Here is a 23195-nt window from a genome sequence, read left to right on the forward strand (position 1 = left end):
TTTGTTCCACGGTCATACTGTACGTGGTACGTAAATAGCACATCGGTTCACCTTTTATGTCTATCTATATTTTTTTCACCTTTTCTTCTCCAGCTATTTTCCCTTTTAATTTCCCCACTTTTTTTTCCTGAAACCCGGAGGGAGGCCACAATTTCCCCCTGGCATAAATAGGCGGGCGGCCTCTTCCCCCTGGTTTGTCCGTTCGCTGGACGGAGCTCGATCCTGCTGGGCTCGACCCCGTCGACGAATCGAGGTATCTATCGTCTGTCACCGCCGAGCCAATCAATCGCGCCCTTGCATTTCCTCCCCTGACCCGATTCCCTCCGTCTCATCTCATGCGCAGACACGCCGCGCCGGACGACGACTGCGCCCTCACGCGCGCAACAGTCGTCGAGCCCCGGTTCACGTCTGCCGCCCGCAGGCAGGGGCACCGCACGGCGATCGAAACAACAAAAAGGCAAAAGGTTCGTCCGGTCGCCCCCAGATTCCCACCATTCATCTTCCACTATTCCGCCTTGTTAAATGTTGATAATTTCTGGCACATTCGGACTTCAGAAAAGCTGGGAATTGACAATGTTTATTACTATAATTTGTGATGAATCATACGTTGCGTCGAAGCAAAGTTAGCAAACCGCGGCGGTGTTAGCATGCGGGTTACTGGAGAAGAGAATAGTAGCAAACGGCGGCACATGACGTGAGGCACAGGATCGCGTTCGGCGCGGGCCCCACAGCTGTTGGGATCGGGTACGAGGCATATAATTTTAGCTCCGCGAATATGCGCCCCCGAAAAGGATATCCGCTCCCAATATTCCCTTCGTCGAAAGACTAATCTATTCTTGGAGTCGCAGCCGGCCGCAAGCAAATCTGCGTTCTCTTTTCTTTTGCTGGGAAGGAGATCGAGCCCGGAAACCTTGGCGGGCGCGTGCGTGCGTCTCGTCACCCCCGGTATGAACAAGCTAGGCGGACGAGCAATTTCGCAGCGCGTTTGATTAGCGCAAGAAAGATATCGCTCTCCCGCACGCAGGACCTACCAGTACTACCAAGGGTGCGTATTTGGCCATGCCTCCTCAAAGTCCTGGCGCTTCTTTGGTGTTCTACTATTGGAGAACAGCACTGTTTTGACGTCTTCTTTAGAAGAAAAACAAGAGGAGGAAAATGCACCACCGCAACCACGGCGCTTGGAAATACTCTTTGTACTAACCAAGTGTGCATGCCCGTTTTCCTAGTTTACGTGGGGATTTCTGACCTGGCGCAGCGGCATTGCCAATGTCTTTTTAATCCCAACGTGGCAACACGTTTACACCATTTATGATGGATATTTTTTTTCCCACGCTTGGGTCCGTTGGACCATCCACGTTTCAAGGCACATGCCCCCCTCTTATATTTTATGAGCTTGTATCATAACACAAGCTAGTCAACTAAACAGTACTCGCTCATTACGCCTCTTGTCGTTAAGCAAGCGATCAGGCACCACAAAGAAGAAGAAGACCGTAGGGGCGGGCGTGACCTGACCGGGGAAACACCCGATCCAGCGGCAGCCCACGGGCACCACGAGCAGGAGTTGCCAAACATAAGCTGTCGCCAGCACCGGTATAAACACACGAGCAGCTACCTCCTCGGTGGCCACGGCCGAGGCGCCTCAGCACTTCCACGGTCCGCGCTCCCCACGACCCCGAGCCCCTCCCTCCCTCCCTCCCGGGTCACGCACGACGGCCCGACTCCCCAACAGCCGGCCGGAGACGAAGAAGAAGAGCACACATCCTCTGTTTCCTGGGCAACCTCCAGCGCCTCTCTCCGCAGGTAATGGCTCGCGTCATGCCGGCGCCTCTCCATCTTGCTTTCGGTTCCGTTTCGTCCGCCTGCGTCAGAAGAAGGCGGCTTCTCGCAGATGCCGGCCATGGCGGCATAACGGATCGCCCGACTTCTCTTCAACTGTTGTCTTGCAAGTTGCAAAGCTTCGGGCAACTTTAGCCGCTCTGCTCGTTCCGCTTTCTCTTTCAGATAGAGTAAGATCCGTTGGTTCGGTTGCTTCTGTTGTCGGGCTGCCTTGCCTTGCTTGCAAGACCGGCCTTGTCTTGCTTCTTCGCCTTTATATTCATTCGTGCCCTTAGGCTCGTATTCACGCATCTCTGTGCCCCCTGCCTACTCTTCTTCCCATTGCTGGTTGCTCAACTGTAGGTGAGCCTTGCTGCTGTGGTTGAAGGAGCTCTATTTTGTTGTTTCCTTGGTAATATTATTTCAGTTGATCAATCCAAGTTCAGTCGCACTTCTTGATTTTGGTAGTGATCATTAGATCTTGCCCCCCTCCATCGACCAAATCTCCCAATCAATTTCAGGTTAATGTCAACTGTATGAAGTTAGTGGTTGTTTTCTCTGCTCAATCCGGGGGTCCCTGATTTTAATTTTGAGCTTGGGCGCTTGGCTATCCTGTTAGGTTGATTCTGATGAAAAGTGCTCATTTGTAGGCATATCTATGCTGATGCCAGGGGCCGCTCAAACAAAAGATTCAATGATTTAACAATGTTTCCCTCGTATCATCCCACCTAAAAAATTCGTAACATCCAACCTAATCTTATGACAGCAAGTGCAAAGTGGTAGCAATATAGCGTGGTGTTTATTTTATTTCAGGAACCATCTAGTCCTTGGCCCCAATAATTCATCCAAGCATTGTTATAGGATCATTACTCCTTGTTGCAAAATAAGCATTTGCATCCGTCACTTTCATTTTCATAACTCCAAGTTCCACATTTCTGTCGAGCTGTCGGTCAGCACTTATGATCTTATCTGGATAATTCTGACGTTTGCCGTGTTTGGTTTTTTTCAGATATTAGGCAATAACACCAGCCGGCCTTCTTCCCGGCTACATTAACTACCAGTTTGTGGAGAAGCCAAATTCAGGCTCGCTCATGGGCTCCTCCGCTGAGAGCAGAAGCAGGATGGGTAGCATAAAGCCCATGGGGATTCAGCTCATCGAGTGTGTCCGTGGCGGCCCTCTCTCCTTCAGATCATCTCAGGCTCTTGTGTTGGTGCTCACCTTCCTGTCATATGCCAGTTACCATGCCACTAGGAAAACCACAAGCATTGTCAAGAGTGTTCTTGATCCCAAGACAACAAACCTGGGCTTGTTGCACTGGCCCAGCCATATGTATCTTCAAGAACTGAAAGGCGCGGCGAACAACACGGCTCTCCAGAGTGGCTGGGCTCCGTTCAACGGCGAGGATGGCACCAAGCTGCTCGGCGAGATCGACTTGGCTTTCCTTGGGGTGTATGCCATTGGCATGTTCTTTGCCGGCCATTTGGGTGACCGGGTGGATCTCAGGATCCTCCTGACCATCGGAATGGTAGGGACCGGGCTGTTCACCGCCGCTTTCGGAGCCGGCTACTGGCTCAACATCCACAGCTTCTACTACTTTCTCGGCGTCCAGATGATCGCCGGTCTGTTCCAGTCGTCCGGCTGGCCCTCCGTGGTCGCGGTCGTCGGCAATTGGTTCGGGAAGAGCAAGAGGGGGCTGATCATGGGGATCTGGAACGCTCACACCTCAGTGGGAAACATTTCTGGCTCGCTGATCGCGGCTGCCATGCTGAAGTTCGGGTGGAGCTGGTCGTTTGCAGTGCCCGGTGCCATGATTGCGCTGGTCGGGCTGGCCGTGTTTCTCTTCTTGCCTGTTGATCCTGAGGTGGTCGGGGTCGAGGAGGATCGCCATGTGAAGGACTACGAGAAGAATGGCACGGATGTGCCTCTGCTGGAGGGACATTCGAGTGGACGAGACGAGGCAGTGGGGTTCATCCAGGCATGGAGAATCCCTGGCGTTGCCCCATTTGCTCTCTGCCTCTTCTTCTGCAAGCTTGTCGCCTACACGTTCCTCTATTGGCTCCCTTTCTACCTCAGCCACACAGGTTCGTCTAGTTGTATATTATGCTGGCGGCACGTGGAGATAAAAAATGAATCTTTTTTTGACCTGACCACCGTTTTGTTCTGTTCCTGAATTTCAGAGATCGGGGGAGAATATCTGTCAGACTCCGCGGCGGGGATCCTGTCGACCCTGTTCGACGTGGGCGGCGTCGTCGGCGGCATCCTGGCCGGCCACATCTCCGACCGGCTCGACGCGCGGGCGCTGACGGCGGCGACCTTCACCTTCTCGGCCATACCGGCGCTCTTCTTCTACCGCATCTACGGGAGCATCTCGCTGACGTGGAACGTGGCGCTCATGTTCGTGACGGGGGTGCTGGTGAACGGGCCCTACGCGCTCATCACCACCGCCGTGTCCGCCGACCTCGGCACGCACAGCTCGCTCAACGGCAACTCCCGCGCGCTGGCCACCGTGACGGCGATCATCGACGGCACGGGGTCCATCGGCGCGGCCGTCGGGCCGCTCCTGACGGGGTACATCTCCGCCAAGAGCTGGAGCGGCGTGTTCACGATGCTCATGGCGTCGGCGCTCGTCGCCGGCCTGCTGCTGTCGAGGCTGGTCGTGGCCGAGATCACCACGAAGATGGCGGCGCCGCAGAGGCCCGTCGATTCGGCTGGCGATCTGCCCGTGTCGTCGCTGGAGGAGCCTTAGGCGGGGCCGGAGATGGCCGGACTGTACATTGAATTAGGATGGCACGAGGAGGGTGGCAGGCGGGGCTGGGAAATCGGGAGGTGCGACGGGAAGAAGGAGCGGGTTCCGCTCTGATTTTCCGTGTAGTAGGGCGCTCTTGGGTCTCATGTGATTGTGTCGTGCTGTGCATATGGAGTGAGTGATTGTTACGCCGAATTCGACCGGATAACAGTGCGGATTATTGCGCGCTGTCTGCTCCTCGATGTAGAGCATGTGCCGACCATTTAGACCACGGTGAAGAGCGGTGCTCTCTCTTTTGCAGTATCAGCGACAGATCAAGGAAACGAAGGCCGGCATTGTACTAAATTTGTAGCCACTTCGGAAAGTGTACATTGATTGTAGCGCATGATACTGTGAAATCTGAGATGTCCTTTCACCACTCGGTGACAAGTATGTTCGTATTCTGGTGTTTGTCAAGTGGCGGTTCCTCCCCCAAACGCACAATTTTATGTGGTCGTCATCAAAGAAAAATTGAAGGGGACCAAGGCCGGCGTAAAACGTCCTATAATTTATTAAACAGTATAACTCAGCTAATTAGGAGCCTCCATAGTGATTTGGGATCCTAAACCGTCCGATTAAGCGTATAAACGAGTGAGATCATTCCATCCTCTCGTAGCATTCATTTGCGCCTGTTCGCTGAAGTCGAACCAACATCAAAAGGGCCGCTGCTCCGCAGGCTTATTTCTGAGCCTTCTGAAGTACTGGGTTGTGAGGTCGGCCGCCCGGTGACTTAGGTGGTGTTTGGTTCTCTAGTCCTAGGAATTTTTCTAGTCTTTGGGACTTTTTAAAAAAACTCTCAAGAAGGTGCTTCTAAGGGCTTTTAACAAAAAATCCTCCCATCCTATTTGGTTTGTTAAAGACTTTTTTTATTCCCAACACAAAAAAGTCCCTGAAACCAAACACCCCCTTATTTTCTGTCGTGAGAGCGATCGGGCTGCCGATCCGTGGTGCTGCAGCCTATTTTCCTGATTAATGGTGCAAGAAAGTAGCGTGCAACTTTGGCTACCTTTGTCAACTTTGGCTACCTATGGTTCTACTGCACCATTCTTTTTTCCTTTTATATTCCTGTACTACGCAGCATCTACCTTGCAAGGCTAAAACGAGGACATCATCATTCTTTGTTCCTTCTATTATTCCTCAACTACGTAGCAACTACATTTTTTTTCTGGAATACGTATTAGCAGTATTAAAGGAGAAGCGGCAAAGAAGCTGGATATAATGTCTTTCGGCCATTGCAACACCAATCACAAGAACTAGCATCCACATTCATCAAACACACCCACAACGTGTACTAAGATACATGCTTCACCTAGGCCAACCTCATGCCGATGGTGATGGGGCAAGCCACAGAGCAACCAAACCGCATCATAACCGACGCCAGAGACCTCTACAACAAGACCAAAACACAAAGCCAACACAGACCAACGTACCCCATCCATTGCGCCGACAAGAAGTCGGCAAGTGGACGGTAGGGCCTGGGCGGATCTAGAGACGACGTCATCGAGAGAGCGTCCGTGATGGTGTATATTGCACCAAGGAGGCCCACACCCATAGTAGAAGCCAACACCGAATTGAGCCGTGCCACCGGAACTCCTTGAGCAACAAGACGACGCCTCCAAGAAGAGGACGGCGCCATGACGCCACCGTTGCCGCCGCCTGGTCCAAAGGACGGACCAAGGGATTCCCCTTAGCACGGCAAGGCTACAATGAACGATGACACATACCACACAAATATGATCCACCACTTATTCAATTATTCAAATGCCTTAGCAAATGTTATGCATAGACAAAAAAATGCACAATGACAATCCAATGCTTACTTAGATAGCATTCAATTATGCAACTTGTACCTAAAGTTTCAATAATGCCCAACTATCTATATTGAAGTAAGTTTTTTTTCTTTTTTGTGATGTCCAGATTTTCTCATATATTTGTATTGTTCTTCCAATAAAATGCACAGGCGCAGCAATGCGCGCCCTTATGTTCTAGTAAACCATAAAATTACCTAAACAATGTAGTACGAGGTTAAGGGAGTTACAAGAGGGTTGTTACAAGATACTCCCTCCGTTAAGTGTTTCAACCTTACTACAACTTTGTATAAGCAGTAATGTTGATGAATTGTTGATTAGGGAAACCTGGCCAAACGGCAGTATGTTGAGGGTATGTCATGTCTGTTTTGTGAAGAGCTTGAAACACGCACTTATTTATTTGTTTCTCGAACGCTCTATTGGAGATCGAAGAGACGTGACCGATGTTGATCAGCTCATAGGTACTAGCGGATTGGCTCAATCATCGTTGCTTTTTGTGCAGCTCATAGGAATCAAGTTACAGACTGCAACGAGACCTCTGTTTTAGATGCGGATGGAGAAGCATTGCAATAGCGTGCTCCCGATGGAGTGTCATATGCTCGCAGGCTGCAAACGTGCAGCTGGACTGTGTGACTTCCTCACCGTAGCTGCTGGCTCGCTGTCCACCCCTCCTACTCTGTCTAGATCCTGGCTAAAAAGATGGGCGGCGAGTATACCTGGCCAAACCACGGGCCGGGCCTAGCCAAGTCTGAGCCAAAAAACCTGGGCTCGAGCCCGGTCCAGCCCGGCCATCGGGCCTAGTTTTTGGCCCAAGTCTGGCCCGAACACGCAAAACCCGTCGGGCCTCGGGCCGGGCCCCTTTAGAAAACTGCAAAAATGATGGGCCCGAGCCTGGCCCAAGAGTAGCGTCGGGCCGGGTTGGGCCGGGCCGGCGGGCCCGGCTGCCCATGGCCAGGACTAGCGGCGAGTTATATCAAGCTCTTCGGTGTTGCTCTCGTGTGCCTGTAGCGTGAACCCAAAAATCTGAGAGCCTAACGCTCCTAAACTGGCTGCAGCCCGGTGTAGACTCTGGGAGGAGATCCCGACCGTAGTTGATAGAACTCCGGTGTAGATTTTTTTTTTTGAGAAATCCCCTATGAGGACAGGTCCTGCATTTCATTAAAAAGAAAAAAGTTTGGCCCAGTTTATAAGAAAAATCGGACCCAAAAACCTAACATTCTCGGCTAATCAGAGAAAACCGAATGAAAACCCAAAAACGAAAAAAGCGAGAAAAAAGAGGCGCTAAAGCTTGGGGATAGGGACAGGGACAAGACAAATGCTAAAGCCAGATACCAAAGCGACAGGCCCAAAGCAGTTAGCTGAGGCTCAAGTGCGACCAAACTAACCACCACTCACTACGGCCTAGATTCCTACCATCTCTTTGCGGCGAGGAGATTTGAGTTTCTCATCATATGGTGAAATTTGATGTCAGGTGCTTCAGGTCCATGCAAGGATTCGACATGGTCAAATCGGCTCCAATAGGGAAGCGGCGACAGCGGCATGCCGACGTATTTTGGTGGTAATAGTGGTCATTTGATGGTCTCAAAATCTTAATGTATTTTTTTATTATGTTTGAGATGCTTTGTACTTTCGATGAATTTTTATAACTAATCTGGTACTTTTCGCAAAAAAGAAGAAGACGGAGGAGCTATAATTGCCAACGCGAAAGGGATTGTGATAATTTTGTTTGCAAAACCAACCTTTTGCCCATTACAAGTGCTTGACTAACCAATATTTTCAGGTTTTCATGGTTGAGCTCCCATTGCTATTTCTCAATGGAAAATTACAACAGAAGTCAATTCTCTTATGGACAAAGTCATACTGAAAACCTGGCTCTTTTGATCAAAAGAACAAATGAGGGTAGCATGATCAGAGAAGATAATAAAGGCAGTGATCGGATCTACAATCCCACGAACAAAGATCGATCATGTAAAAACAAGATAATTCAACACTATTCATACTGACTGAAGAATATACTTAAATACAAGGGTATGAACTTTTTATTAATCTACAACTCATTTTCTTATTAGCCTAGTGCTGGACTAGAAAAACGCCACTAGCAAATATAACTAACTCGATGGTACATTGGTAGCCCTGGTGAAAATCTGCTGGCTGGCATGAAGGGACACCTCCCTCACGAGCCCCCTTGCCATCAGGTCCTTGATGCCCCTCCCTCCAGGCACGCCATGAAGGGACGCATTGATCTGCAGGAAGATGATGCTAGGTGAGATCTTCAGATAATCATCCTGTCTAAGCTGCGCATTGTACCCGGGTTAATCAAGAAGAGAACCGTATGATCGATCGTACGTATACGTACCCTAAGGCGCTCAGAGAGGACGGAGGGGGTGACGAGCTTGTACTTGGGCGCCTCGGACAGCAGTGGCGGAGCCAGAACTTTTGTCGAGCCTGGGCAAGCTTGAGCCGAAGTGTCTAATGTCGAAATTAAAACGTGATGTTGTTCCGATAGATACAACATATAAAATAGCCTCAAACTTCCGTACCACAAATCCACATTAATAACGAAAAAACGAATTTAAAAACAAAGTCATACAAATGTGGTTTTAAAGTGAACTAATATGTAGCATATCGATATTCAGTTTCATAGACCAAAATGAATTTGAGACTTGACAATAAAAGTCATAGAACAAGGCCATGCATGGAACCAAACTCATCTTGTTCCAAGCAAAAGTACGGCTATCCAAATTACCATCCAAATGTCCTAAAAAATACTACAAGATAAAAAACAGATTCTGAGTTCACATAAATTCATCATTGTAATTTGTTGATATATTCAAAATAGAGAGCTTGTAGGAATAAACGGAACATAGAATAGTGTGTTAAAGAAAATCACAAGGCAGATGTAATTTGTGATACTTCGTTGCAATGAATGTTCAAATAATATTTTTATCATGATCTAACTTGAAAAAAAATCAACGGTCTGAACTTAAAATCTAAGCCCTAATCTATCCATCCCTAGATGTGGATAGGCACATCAGTTAGCAATCTTACCTAATCTGATTACGAAGGAAGGAATGAGTGGGCAAGGTTGCAAGCCGTTCCTGCCTTCCCCGGGACAGATCCGCTCATCCCGCCGCTGGCCGCGTGCCGAGGCCAAGGCCAGCCTCCAGCCGCCGTCGCCGCTAGGCTGTTTCCGCGCGGTAGGCAGCCGAACAGCGCAGAGGGAGGCGAGCGAGCAGCAAACAGAAACAACGATTAACCAACAGCCCGAACGTGCGTGTGCGTCAGCCTAGCGTTAACCAACAGCCGAACGTGGCTTGCTAGGCCTAGCTCTTACAAAGCCCATTAGCAAGCGGCCCAATACAATTCTGCCCGGGAAATCGTGGTGTTATATTTTCCTTCCTGATGGAACCAAACTTTACACCTCTGGTTTGGCGGCAGTCTGTTGGGCGATTTGGAATAATCGTAACCAAGCTACTTTTGAACATAAAGACCTCAAAAGCCCTTTTAATGTGGTGTATGCTGCTTGTGGTTTTTTGATGTACTGGGCAGATTTGATGGCTGGCGATGATCGGGTGACCATGGAGCACGGAGCCAAGATGCTCAGGTCCAGTGCTTCGATGATGATGAGAATCTGCGCGGCTCCAACCAACTCAGCTTCAAACTGATCCCTTCTGCATCTCTTTGGAGCTTCGAATTCTCGTCTGTCAAGGATAGACTGCCTTTCACTCCTGCGCGAGTGCTTCTGATTGCTCTTTTATGAGCCTGTAAGCTTGGTGAAGTTAAGACTATTTCGGGTTCCTTTTGGGGTCTCCTTGGTGTTTAGATCCTTTAGGTTGCGTGATCACGGGTGTCGTTGGATTTTCGCCCCGCAATGAGCTGCTCGATGACGAGTGCTCATGGTGGGTTTCCTAGTGGTGCTTTGAACTCGCCTCCTCTTTCTAGTTTCCTTGCGATGTAGTTGGTATTTGGGTCTGTGGTTATCTGAACTATGTATTTCCGCTATGTTTTTAATGGAAAGGGGTTAAGGCCCGGTTAAAAAAAAATCACGATGCGTACGTCAAATTTTTCAGCTGTCTCACGACGTACAGCGTACGCGTTGGCATCGAGCCGGGCGCTGGCTTCGTCCCTGTCGGACAGCATCTTGTCGTAGGTGGCCTGGTCGAACAGCACGGCGTTGTTGACCTTCTCCTTTTGCTTCCCCTTGCTCCAGTTCTGCATACGCAGAGGCCAAACACGTACAGTACCAAATTAAAAACGCAAAGCAAATTCGTGGCAGATCCGGCGATCCAGAATTGAGAAACGCGAAATTCATCTGGGAGATCGCTTGGACTAGTAGCGTCTATCGGTCTATGTACCTTCTTCTTCTGCTGCTGCTTCCCACTGCCGGCATTGGCGGGCTTCGCCGACGACGAGGATGCCGCCGCCTTGTTGTCCTTCTTCACGGCCTGCGGGGGGGAAGCCGGTCAGTGTTTATCTACAGGGGCGCTTCGTTATGGTTAGGACTCGGGAGGAAGGAGGGTTTACCATTGCTGCCGATCGAGGAGGTGCTGCGAGGCGACAAAACGATCGAACAAGAAGTGCTTGTGAGAAATCGTACGCTGTGGAACACCGGCAATGCTATACGTACAAACAGTTTACAAGCTTTTACAGGTGGGTTAATTTTTATTGGCCAACAAATGAGCGGGACGGCCTACCCCTCTAAAAATCAGAGGGAGAGGTTTGTGATTGGTTGTTAGATGGAACACCGATAGGCTTCTACTAGGGCTTCGGCTCGCGCATTCGTGCTGCTTATATTGATTCCCGAAACCTACGGGTAATGCACCTCACATATGGAGACCCAGACAGATACGGGTGGTTATCCATCTGGAGTTTGGACTGCTGTACCACGTCCAACACAAGGAGACCGATCAAGCGATCAGCCTGACCCTTTTTTTAGAAAGAGAGGAGACTGATATGAAGAAGGGGCGTACTACGCGTCCGCTCATTTTAAAAGATCGGCCGGGTCACCGGCCATCAGATCTGGCACATGAGCAACACCTTCATCATTGTAACAAAGATTTTGTTACGATATACTGTATTTCTTATTGCAACACGGATCTTGTTACAGAAGTTTTGCAACACAACATAGAATACATATATTTTTGGTTTATAACAAAGTCTTGTTGCGGGTATAGGTGGCAGTTGATGACAAGCGGCACGCTTCCAAGGCCGCTAGAGGATACACACTTCTTCTGATCGATGCGCAAGCACGGAAACTTACCGCCCAGGCACACGGCGTGTTTCACGTTTGCATACACGCCGTGGGGACACCGGAGGCGGGGGAGTGCGGTGTCAGGTGGCCATACGCGCGCGACCTGCGCGTCGGGGCACGCGTTCTCCTGCCGCAGCCTTTTCTGACATCTCGCTCCAACGCCTGCCATTTCGCCAGGCAAAGATATTCCTGACGACTGACGCTTGTCGGGCCCGCGCCGAGCGCCGGGCCGCTCTCGCTTCCCGCGTCGCCCAGACGGCTCCTGTCGGCGGGCGTCCTCGCCGTTTCCCGTCACCTGCCGTCAACGCCACTACCGGCCCGGCTGGGAACAAGCAGCAAGCGTCACCTCAGCATCCGTCCGTGCGGCAAGACGGCCGCACCGCTACTCCCTCGCTCACCCCAGCTGGTTCTTCGTCCCGCGCGCTCCGTGCACCCATGGAGGCTCGAGCTGCGCTCATCGCGGCAAACGAGCTCCTGCGCTACCGTCCCGTCGACGACGTCTATGAAGAATGGCTCGACCGCGTCGCCGAGCTCGTCCGCGCCGCGGGGGGCTCTCCTGCGCCATCCGTTCCGCTGCACCGTACCCCGCCTCGCGCGGGCGACGAAGCTCCAGGGGCGCCCCAGCCGCCTCCTCCTCAAGAAGGCGCCGTGGCCCCAAGGCGCCGTGGCCCCAAGGCGCGTGGCCCCTGGGCGGAACCCGCTCCGTCAGGTGCCAGCGCGGCAAGAGCAGAGCTGCCAAGAAGTCCCTCGCACGCAAGAAGCTGCCCGGGCGCTCCCAGCAGCAGGGAGCGCCCGTGCTCCTGCTCCCGCACGTCAAGACCCCGCGCTGCTCCCAGCTGCAGCGCGTGGGGACATGCAAGACCAAACTCTCCGTCACCCAAGGCCTCCCGTGGCCATAGCAGGCTGCTGTGCCTTCACCATTGAGCTATGCAGCGTCGCGTGGCCCGGCAAGTTCAAGCCAAACCTGCCTCCTCGTTACGATGGCACGGCCGACCCTGCGGAGTTCCTCCAGCTCTATAAGCTGGGCATCGAAGCTACCAATGGAGACGAGAAGGTCATGGCGAACTGATTTCTCATGGCGCTCAAGGACGGGGCCCGCACCTGGCTCCTGAACCTGGCTCCAGGCACGATCTCCTCCTGGAACGAGATGCGCACCCGCTTCATCGCCAACTTCCAAGGTACTCGCGACCGGCCACCCGCCATGAGCGACATGCGCCGCATCAAGCAACAACCCGGAGAGACCCTGCAGAAGTACATCCAGCGCTTCAACAACGCACGCCTCAAGATTCCCAAGGTGACCGAGGAGGCCATCATCTCATCCTTCTCCGACGGCGTGCGCGACGTCAAGATGAAGGAGGAGCTGGCGATGCATGAAGACCTATGCACTTCCTTGGAGCTGTTCAACTTGGCAACCAAGTGCGCCAGGGCTGAGGAAGGGCGTCTCTAGCTGCCTGCCGCAGACCCAGAAGAGAAGAAGCCCATGGCCAAGGATGTGAAGCGCAAGGGGGCTGCCGTGCTCGCGGCAGAACCAGACACCAAGCGGGGCAGAGATCAGCCCGAATCTTCCAAGGGCAGCCGGTACTGTGTGTACCATGACCTCCACACCCACAACACCAACAAATGTCAAGAGCTCCGTGTTGGGGAACGTAGCAGAAATTCAAAATTTTCCTACGCGTCACCAAGATCTATCTATGGAGAGACCAGCTACGAGTAGAAGGAGAGTGCATCTACATACCCTTGTAGATCGCTAAGCGGAAGCGTTCAAGTGAATGGGGTTGATGGAGTCGTACTCGTCGTGATTCAAATCACCGATGATCAAGTGCCGAACGGACGGCACCTCCGCGTTCAACACACGTACAGCCCGGTGACGTCTCCCACGCCTTGATCCAGCAAGGAGAGAGGGAGAGGTTGAGGAAGACTCCATCCAACAGCAGCACAACGGCGTGGTGGTGGTGGAGGAGCGTGGCAATCCCGCAGGGCTTCGCCAAGCACCACGGGAGAGGAGAAGAACTTGGGAGAGAGGGAGGGGCTGCACCAAAGGCATAAGGTATGTTTGGGAGGCCCTCCTACCCCACTATATATAGGGATCCCAAGGGGGGGGGGGTGCGCCAGCCCCTAGGAGATCCAATCTCCAAGGGGGCGGCGGCCAGGGGAGGAGTCCTCCCCCCCCAAGGCACCTAGGAGGTGCCTTCCCCTGCTGGGACTCTTCCTTTAGGGTTTCCCCAGGCGCATGGGCCTCTTGGGGCTGGTGCCCTTGGCCCATGTAGGCCAAGGCGCACCCCTACAGCCCATGTGCCCCCCCGGGGCAGGTGGCCCCACCCGGTGGGCCCCCGGGACCCTTCCGGTGGTCCCGGTACAATACCGATGACCCCGAAACTTGTCCCGATGGCCGAAACAGGACTTCCTATATATAAATCTTTACCTCCGGACCATTCCGGAACTCCTCGTGACGTCCGGGATCTCATCCGGGACTCCGAACAACATTCGGTAACCACATACAAGCTTCCTTTATAACCCTAGCGTCATCGAACCTTAAGTGTGTAGACCCTACGGGTTCGGGAGACATGCAGACATGACCGAGACGTTCTCCGGTCAATAACCAACAGCGGGATCTGGATACCCATGTTGGCTCCCACATGTTCCACGATGATCTCATCGGATGAACCACGATGTCAAGGACTTAATCAATCCCGTATTCAATTCCCTTTGTCTATCGGTATGTTACTTGCCCGAGATTCGATCGTCGGTATACCGATACCTTGTTCAATCTCGTTACCGGCAAGTCACTTTACTCGTTCCATAACACATCATCCCGTGATCAACTCCTTGGTCACATTGCGCATATGATGATGTCCTACCGAGTGGGCCCAGAGATACCTCTCCGTTTACACGGAGTGACAAATCCCAGTCTCGATCCGCATAAAACAATAGATACTTTCGGAGATACCTGTAGTGCACCTTTATAGTCACCCAGTTACGTTGTGACGTTTGATACACCCAAAGCACTCCTACGGTATCCAGGAGTTACACGATCTCATGGTCAAAGGAAGAGATACTTGACATTGGCAAAGCTCTAGCATACGAACTACACGATCTTTGTGCTAGGCTTAGGATTGGGTCTTGTCCATCACATCATTCTCCTAATGATGTGATCCCGTTATCAACGACATCCAATGTCCATAGCCAGGAAACCATGACTATCTGTTGATCACAACGAGCTAGTCAACTAGAGGCTCACTAGGGACATATTGTGGTCTATGTATTCACACGTGTATTACGATTTTCGGATAATACAGTTATAGCATGAATAAAAGACAATTATCATGAACAAGGAAATATAATAATAACACTTTTATTATTGCCTCTAGGGCATATTTCCAACAGTCTCCCACTTGCACTAGAGTCAATAATCCAGTTCACATCGCCATGTGATTAACACTCACAGGTCACATCGCCATGTGACTAATACCCAAGAGTTTACTAGAGTCAGTAGTCTAGTTCACATCACTATGTGATTAACACTCAATGAGTTTTATGTTTGATCATGTTGCTTGTGAGAGAGGTTTTAGTCAACGGGTCTGAACCTTTCAGATCCGTGTGTGCTTTACAAATCTCTATGTCATCTCCTAGATGCAGCTACCACGCTCTATTTGGAGCTATTCCAAATAACTGTTCTACTTTGAGCTATTCTAAATTATTGCTCCATTATATGTATCCGGTCTCTCTACTCAGAGCTATCCGGATAGGTGTCAAGCTTGCATCGTCGTAACCTTTACGACGAACTCTTTTACCACCTCCATAATCGAGAAAATTCCTTAGTCCACTAGTTACTAAGGATAACTTTGACCGCTGTCCTGTGAACCATTCTTGGATCACTCTTGTACCCCTTGACTGACTCATGGCAAGGCACACTTCAGGTGCGGTACTCAGCATGGCATACTGAAGAGCCTACGTCTTAAGCATACGGGACGACCTTCGTCCTTTCTCTCTATTCTGCCGTGGTCGAGCTTTAAGTCTTAACTTCGTACCTTACAACTCAGGCAAGAACTCCTTCTTTGACTGGTTCATCTTGAACACCTTCAAGATCATGTCAAGGTATGTGCTCATTTGAAAGTACCATTAAGCGTTTTGATCTATCCTTATAGATCTTGATGCTTAATGCTCAAGTAGTTTAATCCAGGTTTTCTATTGAAAAACACCTTTCAAATAACCCTATATGCTTTCTAGAAATTCTACATCATTTCTGATCATCAATATGTCAACAACATATACTCATCAGAAATTCTATAGTGCTCCCACTCACTTCTTTGGAAGTACAAGTTTCTTATAAACTTTGTATAAATCCAAAATCTTTGATCATCTCATCAAAGCGTACATTCCAACTCCGAGATGCTTACTCCAGTCCTTAAAAGGATCGCTGGAGCTAGCATACCTTTTAGCATCCTTAGGATCGACAAAACTTTTCTGATTGTATTGCATACAACCTTTCCTTACGAAAACTAGTAAGGAAACTTGTCTTGACATCCATCTGCCAGATTTCATAAATGCAGCTATCGCTAATATAATTCCAACAGACTCTTAGCATCGCTACGAGTGAGAAAATCTCATCGTAGTCAACTCCTTGAACTTGTCGGAAAACATCTTAACGACAAGTCGAGCTTTCTTAATGGTGACATTTACCATCATTGTCCGTCTTCCTTTTGAAATCCATCTGTACTCATTAGCCTTACGACCATCGAGCCGTTCTGCCAAAGTCTACACTTTGTTTTCATACATGGATCCTCTCTCGGATTTTATGGCCTCAAGCCATTTATCGGAATCCGGGCCCACCATCGTTTCTCCATAGCTCGTAGGTTCATTGTTGTCTAGCAACATGACTTTCAAGACAGGATTACGTACCACTCTGAAGTAGTACGCATCCTTGTCATCCCACGAGGTTTGGTAGTGACTTGATCCGAAGTTTCATGATCAATATCATAAGCTTCCACTTCAATTGGTGTAGGTGCCACAGGAACAACTTCCTGTGCCTTGCCACACACTAGTTGAAGAGACGGTTCAATAACCTCATCAAGTCTCCACCATCCTCCCACTCAATTCTTTCAAGAGAAACTTTTCCTCGAGAAAGGACCCGATTCTAGAAACAATCCATATTGCTTTCGGATCTGAATTAGGAGGTATACCCAACTGTTTTGGGTGTCCTATGAAGATGCATTTTATCCGCTTTGGGTTCGAGCTTATCAATCCTGAAACTTTTCCACATAAGCGTCGCAGCCCCAAACTTTCAAGAAACGACAACTTAGGTTTCTCTAAACCATAATTCATACGGTGTCATCTCAACGGAATTATGTGGTGCCCTATTTAAAGTGAATGTGGTTGTCTCTAATGCCTAACCCATGAATGATAGTGGTAATTGGATAAGAGACATCATGGTACGCACCATATCCAATAGGGTGCAACTATGATGTTCGGACACACCATCACACTATGGTGTTCCAGGCGGTATTAATTATGAAACAATTTCCACAATGTCTTAATTGTGTGCCAAAACTCGTAACTTAGATATTCATCTCTATGATCGTATCATAGACATTTTATCCTCTTGTCACAATGATCTCCTACTTCACTCTGAAATTACTTGAACCATTCAATAATTCAGACTTGTGTTTCATCAAGTAAATATTCTCTACATCTACTCGAATCATCTGTGAAGTAAGAACATAACGATATTCACTGCATGCCTCAGCACTCATTGGACTGCACACATCAAAATGTGTTGCTTCCAACAAGTTGCTATCTTGTTCCATTTTACTGAAAGTGAGGCTTTTCAGTCATCTTGTCCATGTGGTATGATTTGCAAATCTCAAGTGATTCAAAATCAAGTGAGTCCAAACGGTCCATTTGCATGGAGTTTCTTCATGCATATACACCAATAGACATGGTTCGCATGTCTCAAACTTTTCAAAACGAGTGAGTCCAAAGATCCATCAACATGGAGCTTCTTCATGCGTTTTATACCATTATGACTTACATGGCAGTGCCACAAGTAAGTGGTACTATCATTACTATCTTATATCTTTTGGCATGAAAATGTGTATCCCTACGATCAAAATTCAATAAACCATTCCTTTAGGTGCAAGAGCACTTATTCAGGTTTAATACTAATCTTGATGGTAGAGGGAGCGTGCGATGTTAGATCACATCAAACTTGGAAACACTTCCAACACATATCGTCAACTCACCTTTAGCTAGTCTCCGTTTTATTCCGTAGCTTTTATTTCGAGTTACTAACACTTAGCAACCAAACCGGTATCTAATACCCTGGTGCTACTAGGAGTACTAGTAAAGTACACATTAACATAATGTATATCCAATATACTTCTATCGACCTTGCCAGCCTTCTCATCTACCAAGTATCTAGGGTAATTCTGCTCTAGTGACTGTTCCCCTTATTACAGAAGCACTTAGTCTTGGGTTTGGGTTCAACCTTGGGTTTCTTCATTGGTGCAGCAGCTGATTTGCCGTTCCATGAAGTATCCCTTCTTGCCCTTGCCCTTCTTGAAACTAGCGGTTTCACCAACCATCAACAATTGATGCTCCTTCTTGATTTCTACTTTCGCGGTGTCAAACATCGCGAATACTTCAAAGGATCATCATATCTATCCCTGATATGTTATAGTTCATCACGAAGCTCTAGTAGCTTGGTGGCAATGTCTTTGGAGAAACATCACTATCTCATCTGGAAGATCAACTCCCACTTGATTCAAGTGATTGTTGTGCTCAGACAATCTGAGCACAAGCTCAACAATTGAGCTTTTTCTCCCTTAGTTTGTAGGCTAAGAAAATCGTCGGAGGTCTTATACCTCTTGACATGGGCACGAGCCTGAAATCCCAATTTCAACCCTCAAAACATCTCATATGTTTCGCGATGTTTCAAAAACATCTTTGGTGCCTCAATTCTAAACCGTTTAACTGAACTATCACGTAGTTATCAAAACATGTATGTCCGATGTTCGCAACATCCACAAACGACGTTTGGGGTTCAGCACACTGAGCAGTGCATTAAGGACATAAGCTTTCTACTGTCCGCATAATTGCTACTATCAACTTTCAACTATATTTTCTCTAGGAACATATCTAAAACAGTAGAACTAAAGCGCGAGCTACAACATAATTTGCAAAAAGGTCTTTTGACTATGTTCAAGATAATTAAGTTCATCTTATGAACTCCCACTCAGATAGACATCCCTCTGGTCATCTAAGTGATCACATGATCCGAGTCAACTAGGCCGTGTCCGATCATCACGTGAGACGGACTAGTCATCATCGGTGAACATCTTCATGTTGATCGTATCTACCATACGACTCATGCTTGACCTTTCGGTCTCCGTGTTCCGAGGCCATGTCTGCACATGCTAGGCTCGTCAAGTTAACCCTAAGTGTTTTCGCTGTGTAAAACTGTCTTACACCCGTTGTATGTGAACGTAAGAATCCATCACACCCGATCATCACGTGGTGCTTAGAAGCGACGAACTGTAGCAACGGTGCACAGTTAGGGGAGAACACTTCTTGAAATTTTTGTAAGGGATCATCTTATTTACTACCGTCGTCCTAAGTAAACAAGATGCATAAACATGATAAACATCACATGCAATCAAATAGTGACATGATATGGCCAATATCATTTTGCTCCTTTTGATCTTCATCTTCGGGGCTCCATGATCATCATCGTCACCGGCATGACACCATGATCTCCATCATCATGATCTCCATCATCGTGTCTTCATGAAGTTGTCACGCCAACGACTACTTCTACTTCTATGGCTAACGCGTTTAGCAATAAAGTAAAGTAGTTTACATAGCGTTCTTTAATGACACGCAGGTCATACAAAAAATAAAGACAACTCCTATGGCTCCTGCCGGTTGTCTTACTCATCGACATGCAAGTCGTGAATCCTATTACAAGAACATGATCAATCTCATACATCACATATCATTCATCACATCCTTTTGGCCATATCACATCACATAGCATACCCTGCAAAAACAAGTTAGACGTCCTCTAATTGTTGTTGCATGTTTTACGTGGCTGCTATGGGTTTCTAGCAAGAACGTTTCTTACCTACGCAAAACGACAACGTGATATGCCAATTGCTATTTACCCTTCATAAGGACCCTTTTCATCGAATCCGTTCCGACTAAAGTGGGAGAGACTGGCACCCGCTAGCCACCTTATGCACCAAGTGCATGTCAATCGGTGGAACCTGTCTCACGTAAGAGTACGTGTAAGGTCGGTTCGGGCCGCTTCATCCCACAATACCGTCGAAACAAGATTGGACTAGTAACGGTAAGCATATTAAACAACATCAACGCCCACAACTACTTTGTGTTCTACTCGTGCAAAGAATCTACGCAATAGACCTAGCTCATGATGCCACTGTTGGGGAACGTAGCAGAAATTCAAAATTTTCCTACGCGTCACCAAGATCTATCTATGGAGAGACCAGCTACGAGTAGAAGGAGAGTGCATCTACATACCCTTGTAGATCGCTAAGCGGAAGCGTTCAAGTGAACGGGGTTGATGGAGTCGTACTCGTCGTGATTCAAATCACCGATGATCAAGTGCCGAACGGACGGCACCTCCGCGTTCAACACACGTACAGCCCGGTGACGTCTCCCACGCCTTGATCCAGCAAGGAGAGAGGGAGAGGTTGAGGAAGACTCCATCCAACAGCAGCACAACGGCGTGGTGGTGGTGGAGGAGCGTGGCAATCCCGCAGGGCTTCGCCAAGCACCACGGGAGAGGAGAAGAACTTGGGAGAGAGGGAGGGGCTGCACCAAAGGCATAAGGTATGTTTGGGAGAGGCCCTCCTACCCCACTATATATAGGGATCCCAAGGGGGGGGGGTGCACCAGCCCCTAGGAGATCCAATCTCCAAGGGGGCGGCGGCCAGGGGAGGAGTCCTCCCCCCCCCAAGGCACCTAGGAGGTGCCTTCCCCTGCTGGGACTCTTCCTTTAGGGTTTCCCCAGGCGCATGGGCCTCTTGGGGCTGGTGCCCTTGGCCCATGTAGGCCAAGGCGCACCCCCTACAGCCCATGTGGCCCCCCGGGGCAGGTGGCCCCACCCGGTGGGCCCCCGGGACCCTTCTGGTTGTCCCGGTACAATACCGATGACCCCGAAACTTGTCCCGATGGCCGAAACAGGACTTCCTATATATAAATCTTTACCTCCGGACCATTCCGGAACTCCTCGTGACGTCCGGGATCTCATCCGGGACTCCGAACAACATTCGGTAACCACATACAAGCTTCCTTTATAACCCTAGCGTCATCGAACCTTAAGTGTGTAGACCCTACGGGTTCGGGAGACATGCAGACATGACCGAGACGTTCTCCGGTCAATAACCAACAGCGGGATCTGGATACCCATGTTGGCTCCCACATGTTCCACGATGATCTCATCGGATGAACCACGATGTCAAGGACTTAATCAATCCCGTATTCAATTCCCTTTGTCTATCGGTATGTTACTTGCCCGACATTCGATCGCCGGTATACCGATACCTTGTTCAATCTCGTTACCGGCAAGTCACTTTACTCGTTCCGTAACACATCATCCCGTGATCAACTCCTTGGTCACATTGCGCATATGATGATGTCCTACCGAGTGGGCCCAGAGATACCTCTCCATTTACACGGAGTGACAAATCCCAGTCTCGATCCGCATAAAACAATAGATACTTTCGGAGATACCTGTAGTGCACCTTTATAGTCACCCAGTTACGTTGTGACGTTTGATACACCCAAAGCACTCCTACGGTATCCAGGAGTTACACGATCTCATGGTCAAAGGAAGAGATACTTGACATTGGCAAAGCTCTAGCATACGAACTACACGATCTTTGTTCTAGGCTTAGGATTGGGTCTTGTCCATCACATCATTCTCCTAATGATGTGATCCCGTTATCAACAACATCCAATGTCCATAGCCAGGAAACCATGACTATCTGTTGATCACAACGAGCTAGTCAACTAGAGGCTCACTAGGGACATATTGTGGTCTATGTATTCACACGTGTATTACGATTTTCGGATAATACAGTTATAGCATGAATAAAAGACAATTATCATGAACAAGGAAATATAATAATAACACTTTTATTATTGCCTCTAGGGCATATTTCCAACACTCCGAGCCGTGCGAGAAGGAAGGATCGGCCGTCGCCCCGACCACGGTGACCGGGGCTACGGTCGAGGAGGAGGAAGGAGCGCAGGACGCTGGGAAGACCGCTGCCCGCGCCAAGGGTGGCGCGATCGACCTCGCGAGGATCGCTGGCAAGACTCGCCTCGCGAGGGAGACTGGAGGGATCAGCCTCGCGAGGATCGCCCGCAAGGCAACGCAGGTCTTCCTCCGCTGCCGCCGCAGCCAAGGAGAAACGAGGACCGCCATCAGGACGAGGGGGCTGGGGGCTTCCAGGAGCCGCGCGCGATCGCCTGCATCCTGGGCGGGGCTCAAGCCCCAGCCTCTCAACGCATCTTCAAGCAGTTCGCCCACGAAGTGAATGCAGTCCTCCCCAAGCTCGAAGCCACGCGCCCTCTTAGGTGGTCGGCGTGCGCCATCACGTTCAGCTCAGCAGATCAGCTCAAGTGTGCGGCCACAGCCGGAGTCCTCCCAATGCTTTGTTCCCCAATCATCGGCAACGTGGTGGTCACCAGGACCCTCATCGATGGCGGGGCAGGGCTCAACGTCCTGTCCGTGGAAACATTCAACAATCTCCAAGTGCCCTACAGCCAGCTTCAGCCAACCAAGCCTTTCTCTGAAGTCACCGACGGCTCCACGGTCCTGATTGGGCAGGTCCGCCTCCCTGTCACCTTCGGGGCACGCGACAACTACCGCACCGAGCTCATCGACTTCGACGTCGCTCACATTCGCCTGCCGTACAACGCCATCCTTGGGTACCCAACGCCGGCCAAGTTCATGGCCGTAACTCATCACGGCTACAACGTCCTCAAGATGACAGGAAGTGGCGGAGTCATCACGGTGCCATGTGAAGAGAAGGACGCGGTGTGTTCCCTGGAACGAGCTTTTCAGACCGCATCACTGGAAGACCCGGATCGCGGAAGCAGGAGGCTTCCCGAGACCGCCCCCCAAGAAAAAGAAGACATCGTCCGGCCCAGCCCCTCAGGAGGCAGGCCCCTCAGGGCCCGTGCCTGCCCAGGGGGAACCTCCTTCCATCGCATAGGAAAGCGCGCCCGGCACCCTCCTCAGGCAGGGCTCGGGGGCTCTCCCCTGGAGGGCCACCGACCTGGCTAAGGTCACGAGGGAGGCGCTTGGGCACCACATGGAGGCGTGTTTCAAAGCACGTTTCCCTCAAGAAGGAGTAAGGCAAGGAGGGTCAGACCATCAGGAGTTCGTCAGCAAGGCCATTCAGGAGCTACAGGAGTCAAGAGTCATGAAAGGCGGCCGCCGCCTACCAGCTGTGGCTCCCCATCCAGGCGAGGATGGTGGGCTGCGCTTCTGCATCGACATACCAGGGC

The 23195-nt window shown here is 50.0% G+C and overlaps 2 protein-coding genes across 4 annotated transcripts; one reads left to right on the plus strand and one right to left on the minus strand.

Annotated features, from left to right (window-relative positions):
- The first annotated feature begins 130 nt into the window (after positions 1 to 130).
- LOC123190117 (putative glycerol-3-phosphate transporter 1) lies at positions 131 to 5005 on the plus strand. 3 transcript variants are annotated; one of them, XM_044602700.1, is made up of 4 exons: positions 131 to 253; positions 344 to 464; positions 2825 to 3897; positions 3994 to 5005. In XM_044602700.1, the coding sequence occupies exons 3-4, from the start codon at positions 2907 to 2909 to the stop codon at positions 4560 to 4562; spliced, it is 1560 nt and encodes a 519-aa protein (XP_044458635.1). In that variant the 5' UTR covers positions 131 to 253; positions 344 to 464; positions 2825 to 2906; the 3' UTR covers positions 4563 to 5005. The 3 variants fall into 3 exon arrangements, with proteins under 3 accessions (XP_044458635.1, XP_044458633.1, XP_044458636.1); XM_044602698.1 differs by lacking the exons at positions 131 to 253; positions 344 to 464 and adding an exon at positions 1579 to 1800; XM_044602701.1 differs by lacking the exons at positions 131 to 253; positions 344 to 464 and adding an exon at positions 2049 to 2178.
- Positions 5006 to 8447: 3442 nt separating this feature from the next.
- Positions 8448 to 11829, minus strand: LOC123191827 (40S ribosomal protein S25-like). The gene is made up of 6 exons (XM_044604412.1): positions 11670 to 11829; positions 11007 to 11026; positions 10765 to 10854; positions 10551 to 10621; positions 8766 to 8829; positions 8448 to 8652 (listed from the first exon to the last, which is right to left on the minus strand). The coding sequence occupies exons 1-6, from the start codon at positions 11827 to 11829 to the stop codon at positions 8518 to 8520; spliced, it is 540 nt and encodes a 179-aa protein (XP_044460347.1). The 3' UTR covers positions 8448 to 8517.
- Positions 11830 to 23195: the final 11366 nt, after the last annotated feature.

The sequence above is a fragment of the Triticum aestivum genome, chromosome 2A (genome assembly GCF_018294505.1).
Source record: "Triticum aestivum cultivar Chinese Spring chromosome 2A, IWGSC CS RefSeq v2.1, whole genome shotgun sequence".
Lineage (NCBI taxonomy): Eukaryota > Viridiplantae > Streptophyta > Magnoliopsida > Poales > Poaceae > Triticum > Triticum aestivum.

What these genes read in the sequence shown, in the direction of transcription:
- LOC123190117 (XM_044602700.1), top strand. Translation starts at nt 2,907, where the DNA reads ATGGGCTCCTCCGCTGAGAGCAGAAGCAGGATGGGTAGCATAAAGCCC. An exon ending in TTTCTACCTCAGCCACACAG is followed by an intron (nt 3,898 to 3,993) that starts GTTCGTCTAGTT and finishes CCTGAATTTCAG; the next exon opens with AGATCGGGGGAGAATATCTG.
- LOC123191827 (XM_044604412.1), bottom strand. Translation starts at nt 11,829, where the DNA reads ATGGCAGGCGTTGGAGCGAGATGTCAGAAAAGGCTGCGGCAGGAGAAC. An exon ending in CATTGCCGGTGTTCCACAGC is followed by an intron (nt 10,855 to 11,006) that starts GTACGATTTCTC and finishes TCCCCCCCGCAG; the next exon opens with GCCGTGAAGAAGGACAACAA. An exon ending in GACCAGGCCACCTACGACAA is followed by an intron (nt 8,830 to 10,550) that starts GATGCTGTCCGA and finishes TCTGGCTCCGCC; the next exon opens with ACTGCTGTCCGAGGCGCCCA.